The 19152-nt window shown below is 42.8% G+C and overlaps 1 protein-coding gene across 1 annotated transcript in view; it reads left to right on the top strand.

The window, feature by feature from the left end:
* KIT (KIT proto-oncogene, receptor tyrosine kinase) overlaps positions 1-19152 on the top strand; it is a 111180-nt gene that overhangs the window by 79418 nt on the left and 12610 nt on the right. Inside the window, exons 8-16 of the mRNA XM_087724732.1 lie at positions 4098-4212; positions 5887-6080; positions 7454-7560; positions 7671-7797; positions 9514-9618; positions 14813-14923; positions 16558-16699; positions 17885-17961; positions 18636-18763. Of these exons, the coding sequence (XP_087580858.1) occupies positions 4098-4212; positions 5887-6080; positions 7454-7560; positions 7671-7797; positions 9514-9618; positions 14813-14923; positions 16558-16699; positions 17885-17961; positions 18636-18763 (1106 nt within the window). The remainder of the gene's footprint in view (positions 1-4097; positions 4213-5886; positions 6081-7453; positions 7561-7670; positions 7798-9513; positions 9619-14812; positions 14924-16557; positions 16700-17884; positions 17962-18635; positions 18764-19152) is intronic.

The following is a 19152-nucleotide window of genomic DNA, read 5'->3' as shown; positions in this document are numbered from 1 at the left end:
CAGTTAAAAGCTTGTTTTTCTGCACCTGAGGAGATTTGGCACCGAATATCAAGGCATAGTCCTAGATACTTACAAATTCTATTGGCCCTGGTTCCTTTAACAGCGGTCCAACTGCTCCATTAAATAAATCCTCACAGGATGTTATGGAAAAGTTTGTCAAAAGCCTTTCTTGCCGTACCTGTTTCTCTTTGAACACTGTTTCAAGACAGGTGATGTAAATGTCTGCAGATCCTATTTATTGCCTCTGTCTTCCCAGGGGCTCAGATAATAATCTTCTAATTGCAACGGCGTTCGGCTTTCTTAAACGTAATACAAGAAAAGTCTTGGAGCGGAAATAAAGTATATCTCAGACTTTAATAAATCCGGTTATATGTTTTAGTTATGTAACGGCATAATAAGTCATCAGTCTTCCTATCATTTAAAGGGAAACATCTTTTAAATAAAGCAGCACAATGAAGGATGTTCATGGAATCTTTCAAATAACCTTAACGCAGCTAAAGCGTAAGCTGAGCTGAGCAGGCTTAGATGTCAACCTGATCTAGTGGTGGATTGCAGGCGGTACGGCCCGGTATGGGCATACCAGTGCCTGTCGGGAGCACTGGGTACCATTCCAGTACGGTACTCCGAAGGGCCCCCCCCCCCCCCGTCCTCCTTCCCTGTATTTGAGCTTTTCGGCGCTTCCACACACAGAGCGTACGGCGCCTGCGCTACACTCCGCCGAGCAGCTGGAGCAGTGGTGAGATTCAGCCAGCTCGCACCTATCTGGGAGAACCGGTTCTTAATTTTCTAAGAGGTTCAGAGAACCGGTTGTTGGAAGAAATCTTCTTTTGTTTTTTTCCCGCTTTACAGGGCTAATCCTGTAAGGAAGGCAGGAAGGAAACATTCTGGAGTTGTTTCTAGCCTAATCTTTATTGACCTGCTTACGGAAACTGCCTCTCCCTTATTATATTGTAACAGCTAAGGCAAAGTGCCCATTGACCTGAGTAATGTTGAGTTGGCCACACCCACATGGTCACATGACCACTAAGCCCCGGCTACCTACCTGGTCATTAGGACAGAGAACCGGTTGTTAAATTATTTGAATCCCACCACTGAGCTGGTGCATCGCGGAGGCGTCGCAAAAGTAAGGACGCATGCGCACGCGTGCGTGTGGGAGAAGCTGGGCCCCATTGGACTGTACCGGTTGCACCGGGATCCGGAACCCACCACTGACCTGATCCCAGATCCCTTTAGTGGGAGAACAAACAGCCAACACAATGCCATTGTTGGGGGTGCCTCAAAGATCACATGAGCTTTGATCTTCTCAGAGGCCTCGAGACAGGACTCAACAGGTTGGTAGCTGAGGAAGTCAGAAAATTTGTGCCTGTCCCAGCAGCAACTGCATTAAATTGGAGCGGATTTGGGGAAGGGGCTGCAAGAATGTTGCTGTCCTAACCACACACTCTAAAATGGGGAAAATAAAATCAGCCTGTTGTCCGACTTGGACTATATATTTCTTAGGGGACGCGGCGGCTCAGTGGCTAAGATGCTAAGCTTGTCGATTAGGAAGGTCGGCAGTTCAGCGGTTCGAATCCCTAGCACCGCGTAACGGAGCGAGCTCCCGTCACTTGTCCCAGCTTCTGCAAACCTAGCAGTTCGAAAGCACGTCAAAATGCAAGTAGAAAAATAGGGACCACCTTTGGTGGGAAAGTAGCAGCGTTCCGTGCACCTTCGGCATTGATTCATGCTGACCACATGACCAGAGCGCTGGGTCTTCGGCTTAGAAACAGAAATCAGCACCGCCCCCTACAGTCAGGAACGACTAGCACATATGTGCGAGGGCAACCTTTACCTTTAAAGTCTCAAAAATTGTGGGATCACTAAATCTTTTAAAAGTTTTTAGGAGTCTTGAAAATTTAGTGTATTCAAGCAAGGCTTGCCGCAATAATTGCAAATCTTGAGTTTAGTAAAAAATCCATGACGTTGGAGTGGATTCTGGGAAGGGGCTGCGAGAATGTTTCTGTCCTACCGTAGGAAGATTGTTGTCTTTCAGCCACCCACTCTAAAATGGGGAAAATAATGATCAGCCTGTTTTAGACTTGGACTATATGTTTCATAAATGCCTTGTATTCTGGAGCCCAGCAGCTTCTGCATTGGAAAGTAATATCAAGAGGGGATCCCCAAGGTTTTTTTTTTCAGGAGGCAACCGGACTTACTTGTTTTTTCTTTGAAGAGGTTTCACTTCTCATCCAAGAAGCTTCTTCAACTCTGACAGGATGGTGGGAAATGGAAGGATTTATACTCCTTGCAGACAGCTGATCATTTGCTTCCTTTTAGAGGGCCGTTAAAGCACTGGCAGGCTTATCCATGTCCTTCCTGGTTCCTCTAGTCTGCAAGTTTTCCCTCTGGAAATCCATTCCTACTCCCACATCATTCCCAGGGTGTTCATCCCAAATTGTGTAGCTAAAAGTTTGTAGAGATCAAGAAGGGATGTTTTCCCATGAACGAGAGTGGCACAGTGGTTAGAGTGCGGTACTGCAGGCTACTTCTGCTGACTGCTAGCTGCAGTTCGGCAGTTCAAATCTCACCGAATGAATCTCACCAATCTCAAGGTTGACTCAGCCTTCCATCCTTTTGAGGTGGGCTAAAATGAGGATCCAGATTGTTGGGGGCAAGAGGTTGACTCTGTAACTGCTTAGAGAAGGCTACAAAAAGCATTGTGAAGCAGTGTATAAGTCTTAAGTGCTATTGCTGTTTTGCAAGAAAAATGCAATAAGGGGCACTTCATTCTTCTATCCATCCTGTAATTCCCTTTTGCAAACCACATTACCCTTAGTCGGGGTGCTAAAACACCCTGAAAACTTGTACCTGGTCCCCAGCTGAGGTAAAAACTTCTGGTGCTGAGCAGGGAAGAGAGATTCAGTAGTTCTGTGGAAGCCAGCTATTTCTCTTTGCTGCAACATAATAGAGAGTGGTGTGCAAGATTTCTATGCACAAGGTGACTGCACAGAATTAAGTTACTGTGTCTTTCAACTGCTATTATGAAGGCTTTTGAGTGGAAAGGGTATCAAACACATTGAGTCCCTGGGAAAAATGTGAATTTGATAAGCAAAAGATTAAGTCTCAGCTTGCATGATTATGCATGCTTAGGCTAACATCAGTTCCTTAATTCTTTAATTATAATTTTATTATTATTTTAAGTGCACATAATAACAAGAACAAAGGTTATAGATTTAAATTTTACAAGAAAAGCTATAGGGTTAGCTAAATCATACAAATAAAAAAGTCAAAATGGGAATGCAAGATAAAAAAAATCTTATACTATAATTGCAATACGATTGAATATACATTTGAATAATAATTTCATTGTTTTCCACCATACCAAAATAAAAACGTATGTTGACAAATCACAGATCTATGTTTGCATACAATTTGCATATAATCTGTATAGAATCATATTGTTTGATCTTTCTGCTGATTCAGAACCAGATCAAAAGCCGAGTTAGTTTAACTCCAAAATCCAGTAGGAACACGTTCTTCCAGGAATTTTGCAAGAAGTTATTCATGAAGATCAATGTGTGTTTTAACCTAAAAGATAGTTAAAGAACAATATTACAACTCTGTTGATATTTCAGAATATTTTAAACAACCTAACTGCGTTGATATTTTTTTTTAGATGCATAGAAGGTTTTTGACAATTTTAACTGGACTTTCCTGTTTACAGTTTTGAAGACATGAATTTTAGAGAGAATTTTAAAATGAGTAAAATCGACTTATACTTTACAGAAAACATAAATACTTGTTAGTGGCGATCTAACAGAAACATGTGAAAAATTTAAAAAAAAGGAACAAGACAAGGCTGCCCATTGTCCCTTCTGCTGATTATTTTGCTTCTTGAAACACTGAACAGAGGCATAAAATGGGATGAAAAGATTGTGGGAGTAAAGATTTAAAAACAAGATTTACAAATTGAGAGCTTCTGCAGATACAGATACGATATGCTAGTATTTTTAATAGAATTGTGCTGAATTGTAGGCAAAGTAGAAATGACTTCATAAAACCGTCCTCTTTATTTATTTTCTTTTATCTTTTTTTTCATTCTTTCATTCATTCTCTAGCCAAACCAGAGATTGTCACTTCAGAAAGACTGAGCAATGGCATGCTACTCTGTGTGGCAACTGGATATCCTGCTCCTACTATTAGCTGGTATGTTTGCCCAGCTACTGAGCAAAGGTGAGAGATTCTAAAAAAATGTGTTTTGATTTTGGATTAAATGTGAAGGATGAGAAGTCAATACAATTAGCTCTAAGGTTCCAATTTGTGTTGTTTTCATGGCCTGAAACCTCACGAGAAAGTACATTTCTTGGGTTTCCATTGGAAGTGAGATGAGAAGGAGGTGTATTAATCCACCCCATGCCACGTGGTCAGCAAATTCTGTTTTCATAGAAATAATTTCCACCCCTCTTGGGATGAAAGAAACAGGTTCGGCAGATAGGAGAAGAGGCTGAACTTCTGCTTCTTCTGACCTAGCCTTCTTGAGACAGTAAAAATCACACGCTTAGTCCCCGAAACCCTCTTTTTATTTAAATGGCTGTGAATTATGTTCATTCACAGTCTGTAGTGAGTCCCAAATAGTTTGTAAATAGTCCGACAGAAGTCTGCCAAAGTCTTTCGGGATAAGGCTGATAAGCACCCACCTTTATCTCCCTTGAAACGCTGCCAGAGACCTAATTGCAAATTAGCTTTTTCACAGCCAAACGGAGCCCAGAGTCAAACGGAGCTTCAGAGTTTAAACCGACAAAATTGCTTCCTGCAAAGGCTCACGTCCGTTTGTTCCTCTTTTATGTCTTATGGGAGGGGCCAATCTGGCTATTGCCCGGGGGAGGGCCTTCTCTGTGGCAGCTCCGGCCCTCTGGAATGAACTCCCCGCAGGGATTCGGACCCTCACCTCTCTCCAGGCCTTCCGAAAAGCCGTCAAAACCTGGCTTTGCTGGCAGGCCTGGGGGTGATGAGTTCCCTCCCCTCTCGACTTGTATGGTTGTGTGACTCTTGCTTATTTTAATTCTCTGTATTTCGTTTTATGTTCCCCTTTTTCCCCTTTTGAATTGTTCGCCGCCCTGAGTCCTCCCGGAGAAGGGCGGCATATAAATAATAAAATTCAATTCAATTCACTCTCACCAACATGTCCTAAGCCTTAAGCAATTTCTAACAAGCATTGGGCTTTTTCTTTATATTTTGAAAATCAATGAAAAGAAACTAGGTTAGGTTCACAAGAAATAAATGAAAAATAAGCAGATTTGTTGACTTTTGAGGTATACCGAGTTGGATCCAGATCTAATTATAATGAGTGCAAACTCAGTGAAATTAATCAGATTTTAAGATTGCCATGATTAACATAAGACTATTTCGGTGGATCTGAATTAAAAGCAACCAAATCTCCAGTGGCTGCATTAAGGATAAGCATTAAAATTATAATTGCCAAGAATTTCCAAGCAAGAATATTGATGCCTACTAACCCATGTCACTTTCCTTCTCTTGTCAGCAAGAATGGCTGGATAACTGGACATTCATTTAGGAGAAAAGGCTTGATATAAATGTCAAATTATAAGCCCGGGGATCGGTGGTGGGATTTTTAAAAAAATTACTACCGGTTCTGTAGGCGTGGCTTGGTAGGAGTGGCAGGGGAAGGATACTGCAAAATCTCCATTCCCTCCCCACTTCTGAGGGAAGGATATTGCAAAATCTTCATTCCCCACCCTACTCTGGGGCCAGCCAGAGGTCGTTCTTGCTGGTTCTCCGAACTACTCAAAATTTCCACTACAATACCATCTCTGCCTGGGATGCTTGTGCTATATTATTTCTTTTGTTGTTTTACATCCAGGTGATTTGTTGTTGTTTTTTCCCCAGGTGTCCAGATTCACCAAATGTTTCTCCCGAGAATGTAAAAACCAAATACAAAGATTCAACATTTTCTTCCTTTGGAAAGATAATTGTGGAAAGTACTATTGATACCAGCATGTTCAAGAGCAATAGCACAATCACCTGTGAGGCTTCCAATACCATTGATAGGCGTTCAGCTTTCTTTAACTTTGCTATTAAAGGTAATTTTGTGAGTTATTTCAGAAACAGAATACAGTATTTATTCTGCAAGCTTTTGGAAAAAAGGAATAGCACTCTGAACCTAAGTCACCAAGTTATTTTATGATGCTGATAACCAAAGGCATATATTTTTGTCACAACTTTTTCCATAATACTTTTTATACTTTTTATATTAAGCACTAGTACTGATAATCCAGTGTTGCCTGGGTATTTATTCATAGGGGGAAAATGTCCGGACCAAACGTAATTTCTAATGTTGGATTTTACCCCTTACCAGAGGGAGCCCCCTCGTGGAGTACTGTGAAGCCATTATCATGGTAACTCCACTGCTTTGTACAGTAGAAACCATTTTACGGCAGTACAGTAGAAGCCTCCAGTCCCTTAATCCTCTTTGTTGCTCTTCTCTGCACTCTTTCTAGAATCTCCACATCTTTCTTACATCGTGGCGACCAAAACTGAATGCAGTATTCCAAATGTTGGCTTACCAAATCATTATAAAGAGGCATTAACGCTTCACCTGATCTTGATTCTATCCCTCTGTTTATGCAGCCTAGAACTGTGTTGGCTTTTCTTGGCAGCTGCTGAACACTGCTGGCTCATATTTAAACGGTTTTCTTTAAGCTGTGTGGATTTCAACTCCCAGAATTCCTCAGCCAGCATTACAGGAGCTGAAGTCCAGTTGTCAAAACCGAGAAACACTGATCTAAGAAAAGTCCATTCAGCAGTGGGTAAATTCTGAATGGATTCTGCTGCTTCCGGGCAGCTGGGCCAGTCTAGAAACATTGCTACTATAGCCTTCATGCCACTTGCCTGACACTCTTTCTTAATAAACCAGGTGATCTTAGGCATGGTATTGGATTACCTTAAGCCTCTTACCCTAGAGGTTCTCCATGTTTATGTGAGGTTCTCCAAGCAGGAGTAACTCCAGATAAACATATCGATTATGCTAATCAGAGATCTGTCCTAACTAGTGCCTGGCCTCGCAGATGCATCGGGGCACACAATATTTTTGTTTGAATGGAACTTGTGACTTGGAAATGGAGGTGCTCCATTCCAGTCACGAAGACTCACTTCTGATCAGTTTTCCGATCTTCTGGAAAGATGGAGCAGTGGTTAAAATGGATTGACGCAGGACCTGAGTGCTTTCTTAAACTACATTTGAGGATTTGAATATCAATTTTAGTGTAGGCTTTAATTAATATGACTAATTTTCTATATTCTGCTTTTGTTTTTGTTTTTTTTTAAAAAAAGTTTGCCAGCTCTCTCGTAGGCTTGCCAGAATGAAGGCAACTTATAAATAAGTGTATAAAAATGTTAATAAACCAAGTTGCTAATAATTTTTTTTTTGTATTTTTACATGCGCTTGTCTCTCTAGAACAAGAAAACAGTGGAAGCCTTTTCACTCCGTTGTTAATCGGCTTCGGTGTAGCAGCAGGACTGATGTGTGTTATAGTCATAATCCTTGTTTATAAATATCTCCAGGTAAGAATTGTGTGTAATTGTGTCTTATTAGAATGCCAGGTGTTTTTTTTTTCCTCTGCCACCGCTTTACCAGTTTAAATACTTAAAAAAAGTTGTGTCTTGTATTCCAGAAACCCAAATATGAGGTACAGTGGAAAGTAGTTGATGAAATCAATGGAAACAACTATATTTACATAGATCCAACACAGCTTCCATATGATGAGAAGTGGGAGTTTCCAAGGAACTGCCTCAGTTTTGGTTAGTTTGCAGATATTTAATCTTGCTGGCAATCCAGTAATGCTTCTAGTACCCTTAAATTAATGATGGCGTAGTTTAAAGACATTTTCTTTTCCTAGCCCAATTTTTCTTGCTTTGATTTGCCAGTTCATTCCAGAGAAGGGCATCCATACTATGGTATCTCATGGTATTTAAAGGCAGAATCAAGGGCAGAGCCGGATTTAGATGAAAAGAGGCCCTAGGCTATTCCACTTATGAGGCCCTTTCACCTCCCATTTTTAAGTTTGTAAATTGCATGACAGACAATAAAATACACCATTACTGTGATATATATCAATATATATCAATATATATCAATATATATAGCTGGCCTCCCGACAGAGGGCGGCTCTGCTCTGCGGCAAAGGCAGCGAGGCCAGCCGCCTCCCCTGCTGCGCTCAGCTGCCCGGCTCGGCCCTCTCGCCCTCACTTGCCTGGCTGCTGGTGGGCTCCGCGTCGACAGGGCGGCTACTGGGAGCGGCCACGCCTCTTGCCCGACCGCTGGTGCCGGGAACGTGGGCGGGCTCCCCAACTGCCGCGGCGCTGGAACGATCTTAACCAATACATTTTTATGTTTGTTTATTAGTCATATGCGTAGAATTTCTCCTTATTTTCGGTTCAGTGTTTTAGTGTTCACTGTTTTTAGAATAGTGTAATTTTAATTTTGCTAACAATTTGAATGTAGGCCCCTCTTGATCTTGAGGCCCTAGGCTGAAGCCTAGTTAGCCTATAGGAAAATCCGGCCCTGATCAAGGGGGGTGGGATCAAGGGCACCAACACAATGCCAGTTCCAGTCTTTCTGTAGATGTACCTTGAGTCTTGTATGCACACGTGAAATCAGCAGAGGTATCTGAGCGAAGCTGTCATTTTGTTGGGGAGCACTGTAGTCTGTGGGTATTCCTGCCCCTATCACAGTTGCTTGTGAGAAATAATTCTATTACAATAAGGCCGTGATGGCGAACTGATGGCATGCGTACTACAGGTGGCATGCGGAGCCATTTGCTAGGGCACATGAGGCGTTGCCCTCTCAGTTCCAGTGCATATGCATGTGCTGGCCAGCTGACTTCGGCCTTCTTTTGAGGCTGTTTTTCACCCTCTGGAGCCTCCGGAGCATGAAAAACCAGCCCTAGGGGCAAACCGGAAGTTCGGGAACAGACTTCTGGTTTGCTCATAGGGCCGTTTTTCACCCTCCAGAGCCTTCAGGAGGTTTCTGGTTTGGCCGTAGGGCCATTTTTTGCCCTCCAGAGCCTTCCCTGAAGGCTCTGGAGGGTGAAAAATGGCCCTACGGCCAAACTGGAAGTCACTTCCGGTTTGGCCTTAGTGCCTTTTTTTCCCTTTGGGAGGCTTCAGGAAGCTTCAAGAGGCTTCCCGGAAGGCGAAAAAACGGAAGTCACTTCCAGTTTGCTCATAGGGCCGTTTTTCACCCTACGAAAACAGGAAGTCCATTCCCGAACTTCCAGTTTGCTCATAGGGCCGTTTTTTTGCGCTCCGGAGGCTTCAGGGAAGTTCCTGAAGCCTCCGGTGGCCCCAGGTGAGGGGCTGTTTTCACCCTCTCCAGGCTCCTAGAGAGCCTCTGGAGCCTGGGGAGGGTGAAACAAGAGGGCCAAAAGCGGGGGCAGGGGTTTACTTAATTTTTATTGACCATCTGTTTGAAGGAAGCTTTGTGCTTACTTTTCACGTGTTTTGGTACACTTTTAGGCAAGATTCTAGGAGCCGGAGCTTTTGGGAAAGTCGTTGAAGCTACTGCCTACGGTCTCTTCAAACCTGACGGGGCAACGAGAGTGGCGGTGAAAATGCTCAAGCGTAAGTTCCTTGGAATTCCTTTGGTTTCATTTTTAAAATATCTTCCTTTGGGGCTTCCAAAGCTTCATATAACCCAGTGATTCGCAAACATTTTCAGTCCACCGCCCCCTTGGTGCTACAAACTGATCCTCAGTGACCCCTACCCAGTGGTGGAATTCATTTTTTTTTTACGACCGGTTCTGTGGCCGTGGCTTGGTGGGCGTGACTGGGGGAGGGGTCATGTGACTGGGCGGTTTGCACGACGGAAGGAAGATAGTAACAGTAAAATTCAAAACTGTCACAATTAATTGCACGTTTTTCAAAATCCAATTTAAAAACCTTTTTAGTTAACGTTACTTCAACAACATTGTTGAACATGATCCATTGATACCAGGTTTTCAAAGTCTGATAGTCATTTATCAAGAACCTTAGTAACTAGTAACTTAGTATACTCAGTTAAATTTAGTAACTACTTCACTGTATATATTATTATATTATAACCCTTTATTCTTAGAGGGTTTTGCCATCTGAACCAAAGCAGACGTATTATCAGAAACGGAGTCAGATATCAACATCAGAGATTTGTCTATGGAGATTCTCAATCATCCAGGTCATGGTTGTCCCAAAAGTGTTTTTTCAAGGGGCAACTGGACATTTTTTGCTTTTCTTTGAAAACCTTTTGCTTCCCGCTTTCTTAGTTGTGCTTGTCTTATGGCAGCTCTGTGCATGCGCACACTGGGAACAGGCTCCAGCTGTTCTTCTGCCTCACTGCTGGCTAGCTCCCTTTCTGCCTGCAACACAGAGCCCTTGTCTGAGCTTCCCTCAACCCCCAGGACTGGCCTATGTTCCTCCCCAACTTCCTCACTGTCCGACTCTGCTGCCAGCTCTGCTGGCCACTGGCGGGCCACAACAATGCCCATCCAGTCTGCCCATGAGGGCCAGGCCACAGCTATGCCAGCCCCCCTATGCAGCCCACGACAGGATCGAGTTTGAAACCCCTGATCTAGAAGCTTCATTTTAGAGGTTGAAGATGAACTTGGTAACTGTATGAAGAGAGATATCTGGCTCTAGCTTGAATGGCAAAGAGAAGAATAGAGAAAAATAGGAAATCAGGAGAGCGGACTGAAAGTAGGCCAGAGATTGGCCCTACTGGAAGAAGGTTGCTTCTCTAAACTTTCTCATCCTAGTCAGGAAGAGTTCAGAAATAAAATTCCCTGGGGAACTAGCCAGCCTGTTCTTGAACAGAGAATTCCTTTCTTACCAGGTGAAGCTCGGGCAGTTCCCAATTAATAGAATAAGTCTGAAAACAAACATGAAACCTATTACATTCCCTAAATTGTGGAGTAGCTAAGAAGCTGAGCTTGTCGATCAGAAAGGTCGGCAGTTCGGCGGTTTGAATCCCTAGCGCCATGTAATGGAGTGAGCTCCTGTTACTCGTCCCAGCTTCTGCCAACCTAGCAGTTCGAAAGCATGTAAAAATGCAAGTAGAAAAATAGGAACCACCTTTGGTGGGAAGGTAACAGCGTTCCGTGCGCCTTCGGCGTTGATTCATGCTGGTCACATGACCACGGAGACGTCTTCGGACAGCTCTGGCTCTTCGGCTTTGAAACAGAGATGAGCACCGCCCCCTAGAGTCGGGAACGGCTAGCACATATGTGCGAGGGGAACCTTTGGTTATGAAATGTAGCCATGTCTGGACACAGGCAACCAAACTGAAAGCATGAATGGGCCAGAACTGGGGTGGTTTGAATGTAGAGTGTTTAAGAAACCAAGAAAATAAAGAAATTTAATTAAAAACTCTTATTGTTCTTTTTATTTTTATGAGGAGGAAAGAGATAAGCAGAAATTGTTTCATATTCCATTGCCTGCGAAAGGGAAAACAGTAAAAGTTGCCACCATTCCTCAGCATTTACTGTAAAATATCAACTGTTCTTGAAATCATTTGAAACTCACATTCCTCAGCCCTCTGAAGCTTACCTTGAGTATCACGATGGTCTTGATTAATATTCTGTAAAATTACAAAGTAGATCAGGAGACCTAACTGATTAGGTGGCTCAGTGGCTAAGACACTGAACTTGTTGATCAGAAAGGTTGGCAGTTCGGCGGTTCAAATCCCAAGTATAGGTTTCCTGCGTGATCAGGGGGTTGGACTAGATGACTCCACGGTCCCTTCCAACTCTGTTACTGTTAAACCTTCTTTGGAGAAGAATTTGTACAACCAAGTTGTCTCCTCAGTGAGGACAACACCTTAGTAAAGTTGCCTTATTTTGGAGGACAATTGAATTGGGTTTTTTGACCTTTAAAAGTTTCAAAACCAAAATATATGGTGAGACGTTTTCAAAACCAGTAAATAACACTTGTCAACATATCAAAGCGAGGTGGCTTTTTGAAGTTGTGATGCCTCTCCAGGCGCATAAATCAAGGTCAAGTCAGCGGTGTTTTCGAGCCTCTACAAAAGGAGGCGGCAAGATTGCGTTACTGTAATTTTACAATAAAGTTAGTGTTAGGACTCGTGACTTTGATTTCTTGTCTGGACTGACTTGAAAGCCGGACATCAATTTTGCAAGTTTCAAAGGACATCTCCCTCCAGCGGTGGGATTCAGCCGGTTCGGATCGGTTCAGGCGAACCGGTAGTTGCGACCTGCGGGTGGCGGTGGGCCCGCCCGCCCATCCACCCTGGTGCAATCCCGTCCTGTATCGTTGTGCTTTTTGATGCCGCACGCATGCACGGATGGGGCGTGTGAGCAAATTTCCGTGTTTTGGATGCAGCACGCATGTGCTCAAGGCGCATGTGCACATTTTCAAACCAGTTGTTAAATTATGTGAAGCCCACTTCCGTCTCCCTCCCCCTTGCCTTTACTTTCCAGAGAAGTAGGGTGGTTTCCCCTTGAGATGTTTACATGTCCCTATTCTCTTTGCGGGTTGAAATGCCTCTTACCTAACTATCACCCTTGGCTGCAAATCTTCCTCTTCTTCTCTCCCTCTCCCTTCCCTCTCCCTCTCTCCCTCCCTCCCTCCCTCCCTCCCTCTCTCTCTCTCTCTCTCTCTCTCTCTCTCTCTCTCTCTCTCAGATATTCCCACATACCGTTGTGTCATGGAAGGAACGAATCTGATACAATGCACCAGGTGTTTCTATTGGAATCTATGGCTCTTTAAGAGCTTGGCATATGTATTTATTATATTACATAGCCCCCCCAACATGCAATTGCAACTCTGGACAGAGAAATAAGATTCAAATCAACAGGACGAAAAGAATAACTCTGAGGCATTAATAATGCATAATGGCACATAATGGCACTTAAGGGTAATAAAAACATGAACCCATCACCATCATGTCAGTAGAGATCACAGTGATAGGCTCGTCCAGCCAACAGGTTCCATGTCCAAACAAATCTGCAGGGGTTTGTTGTTCCAAAGGGCAAGCATAACAGTGACCTTAGAGCCGGTCACAAAACACTCAAGTGTGGTGGCTGTAGTTGGTTGCTTTCCCTCCCCCCCCCTTCCTACGAGAAGATACATGAAATACCGCTAGACCAGGGGTGAAATCCAGCAGGTTCTGGAGAACCGGTAGCGGAATTTTTGAGTAGTTCAGAGAACTGGCAAATGCCACCTCTGGCTGGCCCCAGAGTGGGGAGGGAATGGAGATTGTGCAGTATCCTTCCCCTGCCACACCCACCAAGCCACACCATGCCCACCAAGCCACGCCCACAGAACCGGTAGTAAATACATTTGAATTTCACCACTGCGCCAGACGCTCCATTTTATTTCCTAAGAATGTTCCTGGCCTCTATTTGCCGAGATGAACTCATCAAATCTGCAGATGACACCAAGCTGGCAGGAATAGCCAACACTCCAGAAGGCAGGCTTAAGGTACAGAAGGATCTTGACAAACTTGAACATTGGGCACTATCTAATAAAATGAAATTCAATGGTGAAAAAAGTAAGGTTCTATATTTAGGCAAGAAAAAACAAAATGCACAGGTACAGTATAGGTGGTACCTTGCTCAATAATAGTAACTGTGAGAGGGATCTTGGAGTCCTAGTGGACAACCATTTAAATAAGAGCCTGCCGTGTACAGCAGCTGCCAAAAAAGCCAACACAGTTCTAGGCTGCAGAAACAGAGGAATAGAATCAACATCCCGTGAAGTGTTAATACCACTTTATAAGGCCTTGGTAAGGCCACACTTGGAATACTGCATCCAATTTTGGTTGTCATGATGTAAAGAAGATGTGGAGACTCTCGAAAGAGTGCAGAGAAGAGCAACAAAGATGATTAGGGGACCGGTGGGTAAAACATATGAAGAACGGTTGCAGGAACTGGGTATGTCTAGTTTAATGAATAGAAGGACTGGGGGAGACATGATAGCAGTGTTCCAATATCTCAGGGGTTGCCACAAAGAAGAGGGAGTCAATCTATTCTTAAAGCACCTGAGGGTAGAACAAGAAGCAATGGGTGGAAACCAATCAAGGAGAGAAGCAACTTAGAACTGAGGAGAAATTTCCTGACAGATAGAACAATTAATCAGTGGAACAGAAGTTGCCTCCAGAAGTTGTGAATGCCCCAACACTGGAAGTCTTTAAGAAGATGTTGGATAGCCATTTGTCTGGAACGGTATATGGTTTCCTGCCTAGGCAGGGGTTTGGACTAGAAGACCTTCAAGGTCCCTTCCAACTCTGCTATTGTATTATTGTATGTATATTATATTAACGATGATTTATTTAATTTTTTTAAGCTAACGTTATATAGGTAGGACTGTTAGCAGCTAACAGGCAATATGGGGCCGGAACAGCAAAGGACCGGTCCATGTTGCCTCTGCCAGCAAAAATGGAGCCCCCCGTCCATTTTCATTGGCAGAGTGTTGCAGGAGGCCATCAAAGCCGAAAATAGAGCTCAGGAACCTGTTTTTGCTGGCAGAGCGCTCAGGCCACCATCGGTGCCCCCAACATGAGTGATGTCAAGTTGGCCACGCCCCTGGCCACCCCACCCCCCGAGATCAAACACAACCCTGATGCGGCCCTCAATGAAATTGAGTTTGACCCGCCCCGGTTTTGAGTGTCATTGGATATTGGAATACTACATAATAAGGTTGTTGGTTTTTATCCCACCTTTACTGTTTTTTATTCTGTAAAGGGAAACGTATCTAGTATTCCTCCTCCTTCCTTTTTTTTGATTCACTTCCATTTTTCTGAGTTCCATCTTCTTTCTTTTTCCAGCCAGTGCTCATTTCACCGAAAAGGAAGCCTTGATGTCAGAACTGAAGGTCTTGAGTTACCTTGGCAATCACATCAATATTGTGAACCTGCTCGGAGCCTGTACTATTGGAGGTAGGATTCTGACGGTCTTTGTTGAGTGCGTTCAGAAGAGAAGGAAGGATAAAGCCATTCACACTTCAGAGTTTCTAAAAATAAGGGCCCGGCTGTGTATTTGAGGCCGAGCATTGACGGAAAGCTGCTTTCATTTCTTCTGGGCACCCTGAGGAATTCATAATGTCTGTGTATCTCATCATAAATAAGTAATCTTTTCGTTTTGAACCCAGTCGGCACACTGTAGTGATGGTCATCTTAGTCCAAGACTGGGAAGTATCATAAAGACAGAATAAGCATAATCTAAATATAAAAGAAGCCATCAGCGGTTTCAGGTAACAAAATTCTGCAAAGCTTCAAATGCTAATTAGAGCAAACTCTTGCTGGAGAACGATCTACAAGCTCTCAGTAGACATACAGTGCAGTCTTATCTTTTGTGGGTAGAGGGGAAAAAAAGGAGTATTCTCAGAGTGAGTCCATTTGACTTACAAGAATACCAATCAGGAGCCTTCCAACTGCGTGTTTTGTTGATTATCTACTGCATTACATAATAAATAAGGCTTTATCTGTGATTCTATTTGTCTTTCTGCCCCAACCAGTGGTGGTTAAAGTTCGTTTTATGATATCCACCGCAGCATAAACAAGTAGTAATTTTACTACTGCCAAGGTGGCGCAGTGGTTAAATGCAGCACTGCAGGCTACTTCAGCTGACTGCAGTTCTGCAGTTCGGCTGTTCAAATCTCACCAGCTCAGGGTTGACTCAGCCTTCCATCCTTCCTAGGTGGGTAAAATGAGGACCCGGATTGTTGTTGGGGGCAATATGCTGACTCTGTAAATCGCTTAGAGAGGGCTGAAAGCCCTATGAAGCGGTATATAAGTCTAACTGCTATTGCTACTGCTAACTGCTACTTTGACAAACCGTCTAGAAGGCTAGTTAGCAAAATATCCTTTAGGATAATTAAGAGAATTATTATGATCTCCTCGCACCAGCCCAGCATTCAATAATTGAAATTCCAGATAATGTTACATATTCCGATTTTTTTAAATTAGCTGGCAAGCATCTTTGATATAAAAATATTTTGTACTATAGGCAAGCTGATTCTGGCATTTTTTTTATATGTTTTATAAAAGTCATAAGCATCTGGGCTTTCAGTCTTAATTGGCTGTTCTGTCCAAATGTGTGTGTGTTTTTCCCCTCCTATTAACACCAAGAACTATAATATTTAATGTTGTTTCTAACATTACTATATGAATAATAAATGGGGTAAATCAAAAGAATAAACGTTAAACGCTTGTATTTGGAACGGAGGTGTCCCTTCAGGAAGTTCTTTAAAATGAAGCAGATGTGTCTGGTTTGCGCCATTAACAACAGGATTAGTGTGTACGCGTGTATGTGTCTTTCTGCACTGCAGTCCTATTGATGCGCGGGAATAATTAATTGGAAATGACAGCATTTTAATCGGGATGAAAACCCAGCTTCTGAAAGAAGATGTTGCTGATGTCATTTTGCTTTGACTAATCTAAAGCACGGCTTGAAAAGGCTCATTTTTGTACGCCTAGACAAATAATCTTGTTTAATTTTTTTTTTTTAAAAAAAGGTCTCAGACAGAACACAGAATTCACCCACACTTCACACACTTCCTTTACATCTGCAGGTCCTACCCTGGTCATCACTGAGTATTGCTGTTATGGCGACCTTTTGAATTTCCTAAGGAGGAAACGAGACTCCTTTATTTGCCAGAGGCCTGACGAAGCAGCTGTTTACAAGAACATCCTCTATCAGAAAGAACACATGTAGTAAGGCTGTGTTGCCAGAATTGGCAGTTGTTATTCCCAGGAAACCACAGTGCATTTTTGTAGGCTTTTGGCTTTCAGAAATTGGTGCCCGTTTTACGAGAGATGTACAGGCAGGGGATGGAGAGAGGGGGGGAGGTGTTGATTCTTTTCATTTATAAATTCACTATTCTTCAGAATTGGGTCCAGTACAATATATACTCTGTGTGTCTTTCATATAAGCTATTTAAATACCGCGTTTCCTCGAAAATATGAGCTTACCCCGAAAATCCTAGCTTGATTTTTACATGCACGCCCAATATAAGCCCCCCCCAAAATAAGCCCTAACTAAGACCCTGCCCACTCTGGGGGGCAGGAATGAGGCAAGCCACACAGGGAAGCTATTTAAATACTGTGCTTCCTCGAAAATATGACCTTACCCCGAAAATCCTAGCTTGATTTTTACATGCACGCCCAATATAAGCCCCCCCCAAAATAAGCCCTAATTAAGACCCTGCCCACTCTGCGATGCATGAATGAGGCAAGCCATACAGGTAAAAATTGAGCTAGAGTGGGGACATCCTAGCCGTTTTTTGGGGGAGGGCCAAAAGAAAATAAGACTGGGTCTTATTTTCGGGGAAACAGAGCAATTTGGTACCATATCAACTCAAGAAGCTGGTTATTAAAGTAGAAATTATTTCAGGAGGTTTAAATAATCAGAAAAAAAATTATCAGGTCAAGTTAAACTATTCCTTCTGACAAGAACTTATCTGCACACAAAATGACCTCTTAACATTACAATCTGCTGCTTTCTTATGTTAATTTATGTTATTCAAACAGAATCAGTGAAAAGTCATTTCTCAGGAGGTCAGTCAATTAATAAAGGGAATTTCCTACAAGATAGCCTTTTTTTGGCTCCGTAAAGAAGATTAACCTTCTTCAGCCCAAATAACTTATTATTTAAACTGTCTTTTTTCATGATTAATTCTAAGATCCATTCTCGTAAAATGTCAGAATTCAAGTATAACACTCACAGTGGTATCTTCGGTCCCATAGCTAGGTATCATCACCTTTCATCAGGTTAATAATAGATTCCCATTTCTTTTCAAGAAATGTGGTTATTTAGCAATTGAATATTTTATATACTTCTTTTGTTCTTGTAAACTCCATGTATGAATTAGTCTCATATCCCCTCTGCTTTCCACACAGTGATGCCACCAATGAGTACATGGACATGAAACCAGGAGTTTCTCAAATCGTCCACGCCAAAACCACTAAAAGACTAGGTAATTTTTGGGGTGGGGGAAGGGTGGGAGCCTTTGTTCTGAAATTGTTGATATTTGTTTAAACATGGCTGTCCAACCTGGAAGCCATCTTTGGACCTGCCACATTTGCTACTGTGGGAAAACAGGAGTGGGGATTATATGGAGTGTGGGTGATATGTAGTCAAAATAACATTCTTTTCTCAAAGAGTCAAGGCCACTTTGCCCTGCAGCTGAGATGAGGTGACTGGGAGGCATCTCCAGTTTTGGATGGCGCTTGATTGGGCCATGTGTGATGGACATGTGGGTGCCGGGCAGGGACTTGAACTTTCAGTTGGGTGGGGGAAACCTGGAAGCTTTCAGATTCTGGTTTTCCCAGATGTGCCGATAGGACATCTCTAATAAAATGGAACTTTGAGAAAACTCCAGCCTCGGAGTCTTCTTTTGTTGCGGGGGTGTTACTTGGAACCCTGACAGTGGCCACTTAAAATAAAATGTAGGATAAAAGAAATAAAAGCAATGTTAAAATGTTATGTTGGCTTGGGGGGAATTTACATTCTTTTTTTTTCTTTTTAAACATTAAATAGCATTTATTTGAATAGCATTTCTGCAGGGCCTTGGTGCCGTGCCCTGTCGATCAAATGTCCGCTCTGTTTCCAAGTGACATTATTTCTCCATTTATTGTTCCCGCGTGTTAGGCTCCTTGGCTAATCCGGATGTCACTGTTGCCATTTTAGAAGATGATGAACTGGCTCTGGATGTTGAAGATCTCTTAAGTTTTTCTTACCAGGTAGCAAAGGGGATGAGCTTTCTTTCAGCTAAAAATGTAAGTAGAAACTCAAGGAAAATTTATTTTTAAAAAAAATATATGTATACAATGATATTAGATTGTCATATTTTCTCCCCAGGAAGCCTTTCATATAAGAATCATGATGTTCTCTGTATTTTCAAAGTTAGTAAATAGCAATAGCAATAGCAGTAGACTTATATACCGCTTCATAGGCCTTTCAGGCCTCTCTAAGCGGTTTACAGAGAGTCAGCATATTGCCCCCAACAATCTGGGTCCTCATTTTACCCACCTCGGAAGGATGGAAGGCTGAGTCAACCCTGAGCCGGTGAGATTTGAACCGCTGACCTGCTGATCTAGCAGTAGCCTGCAGTGCTGCATTTAACCACTGCGCCACCTTGGCTCTTACCTTCTAGAGAAGGGCAATC

This window comes from Thamnophis sirtalis, unplaced genomic scaffold (assembly GCF_051295495.1).
Source record: "Thamnophis sirtalis isolate CommonGarterSnake01/CBP01778 unplaced genomic scaffold, rThaSir2_p1.2 scaffold_10, whole genome shotgun sequence".
NCBI classification, from domain to species: Eukaryota; Metazoa; Chordata; class Lepidosauria; order Squamata; family Natricidae; genus Thamnophis; species Thamnophis sirtalis.
The sequence above is the reverse complement of the archived record's forward strand: the minus strand, read 5'-3'. Positions and strand labels throughout refer to the sequence as shown.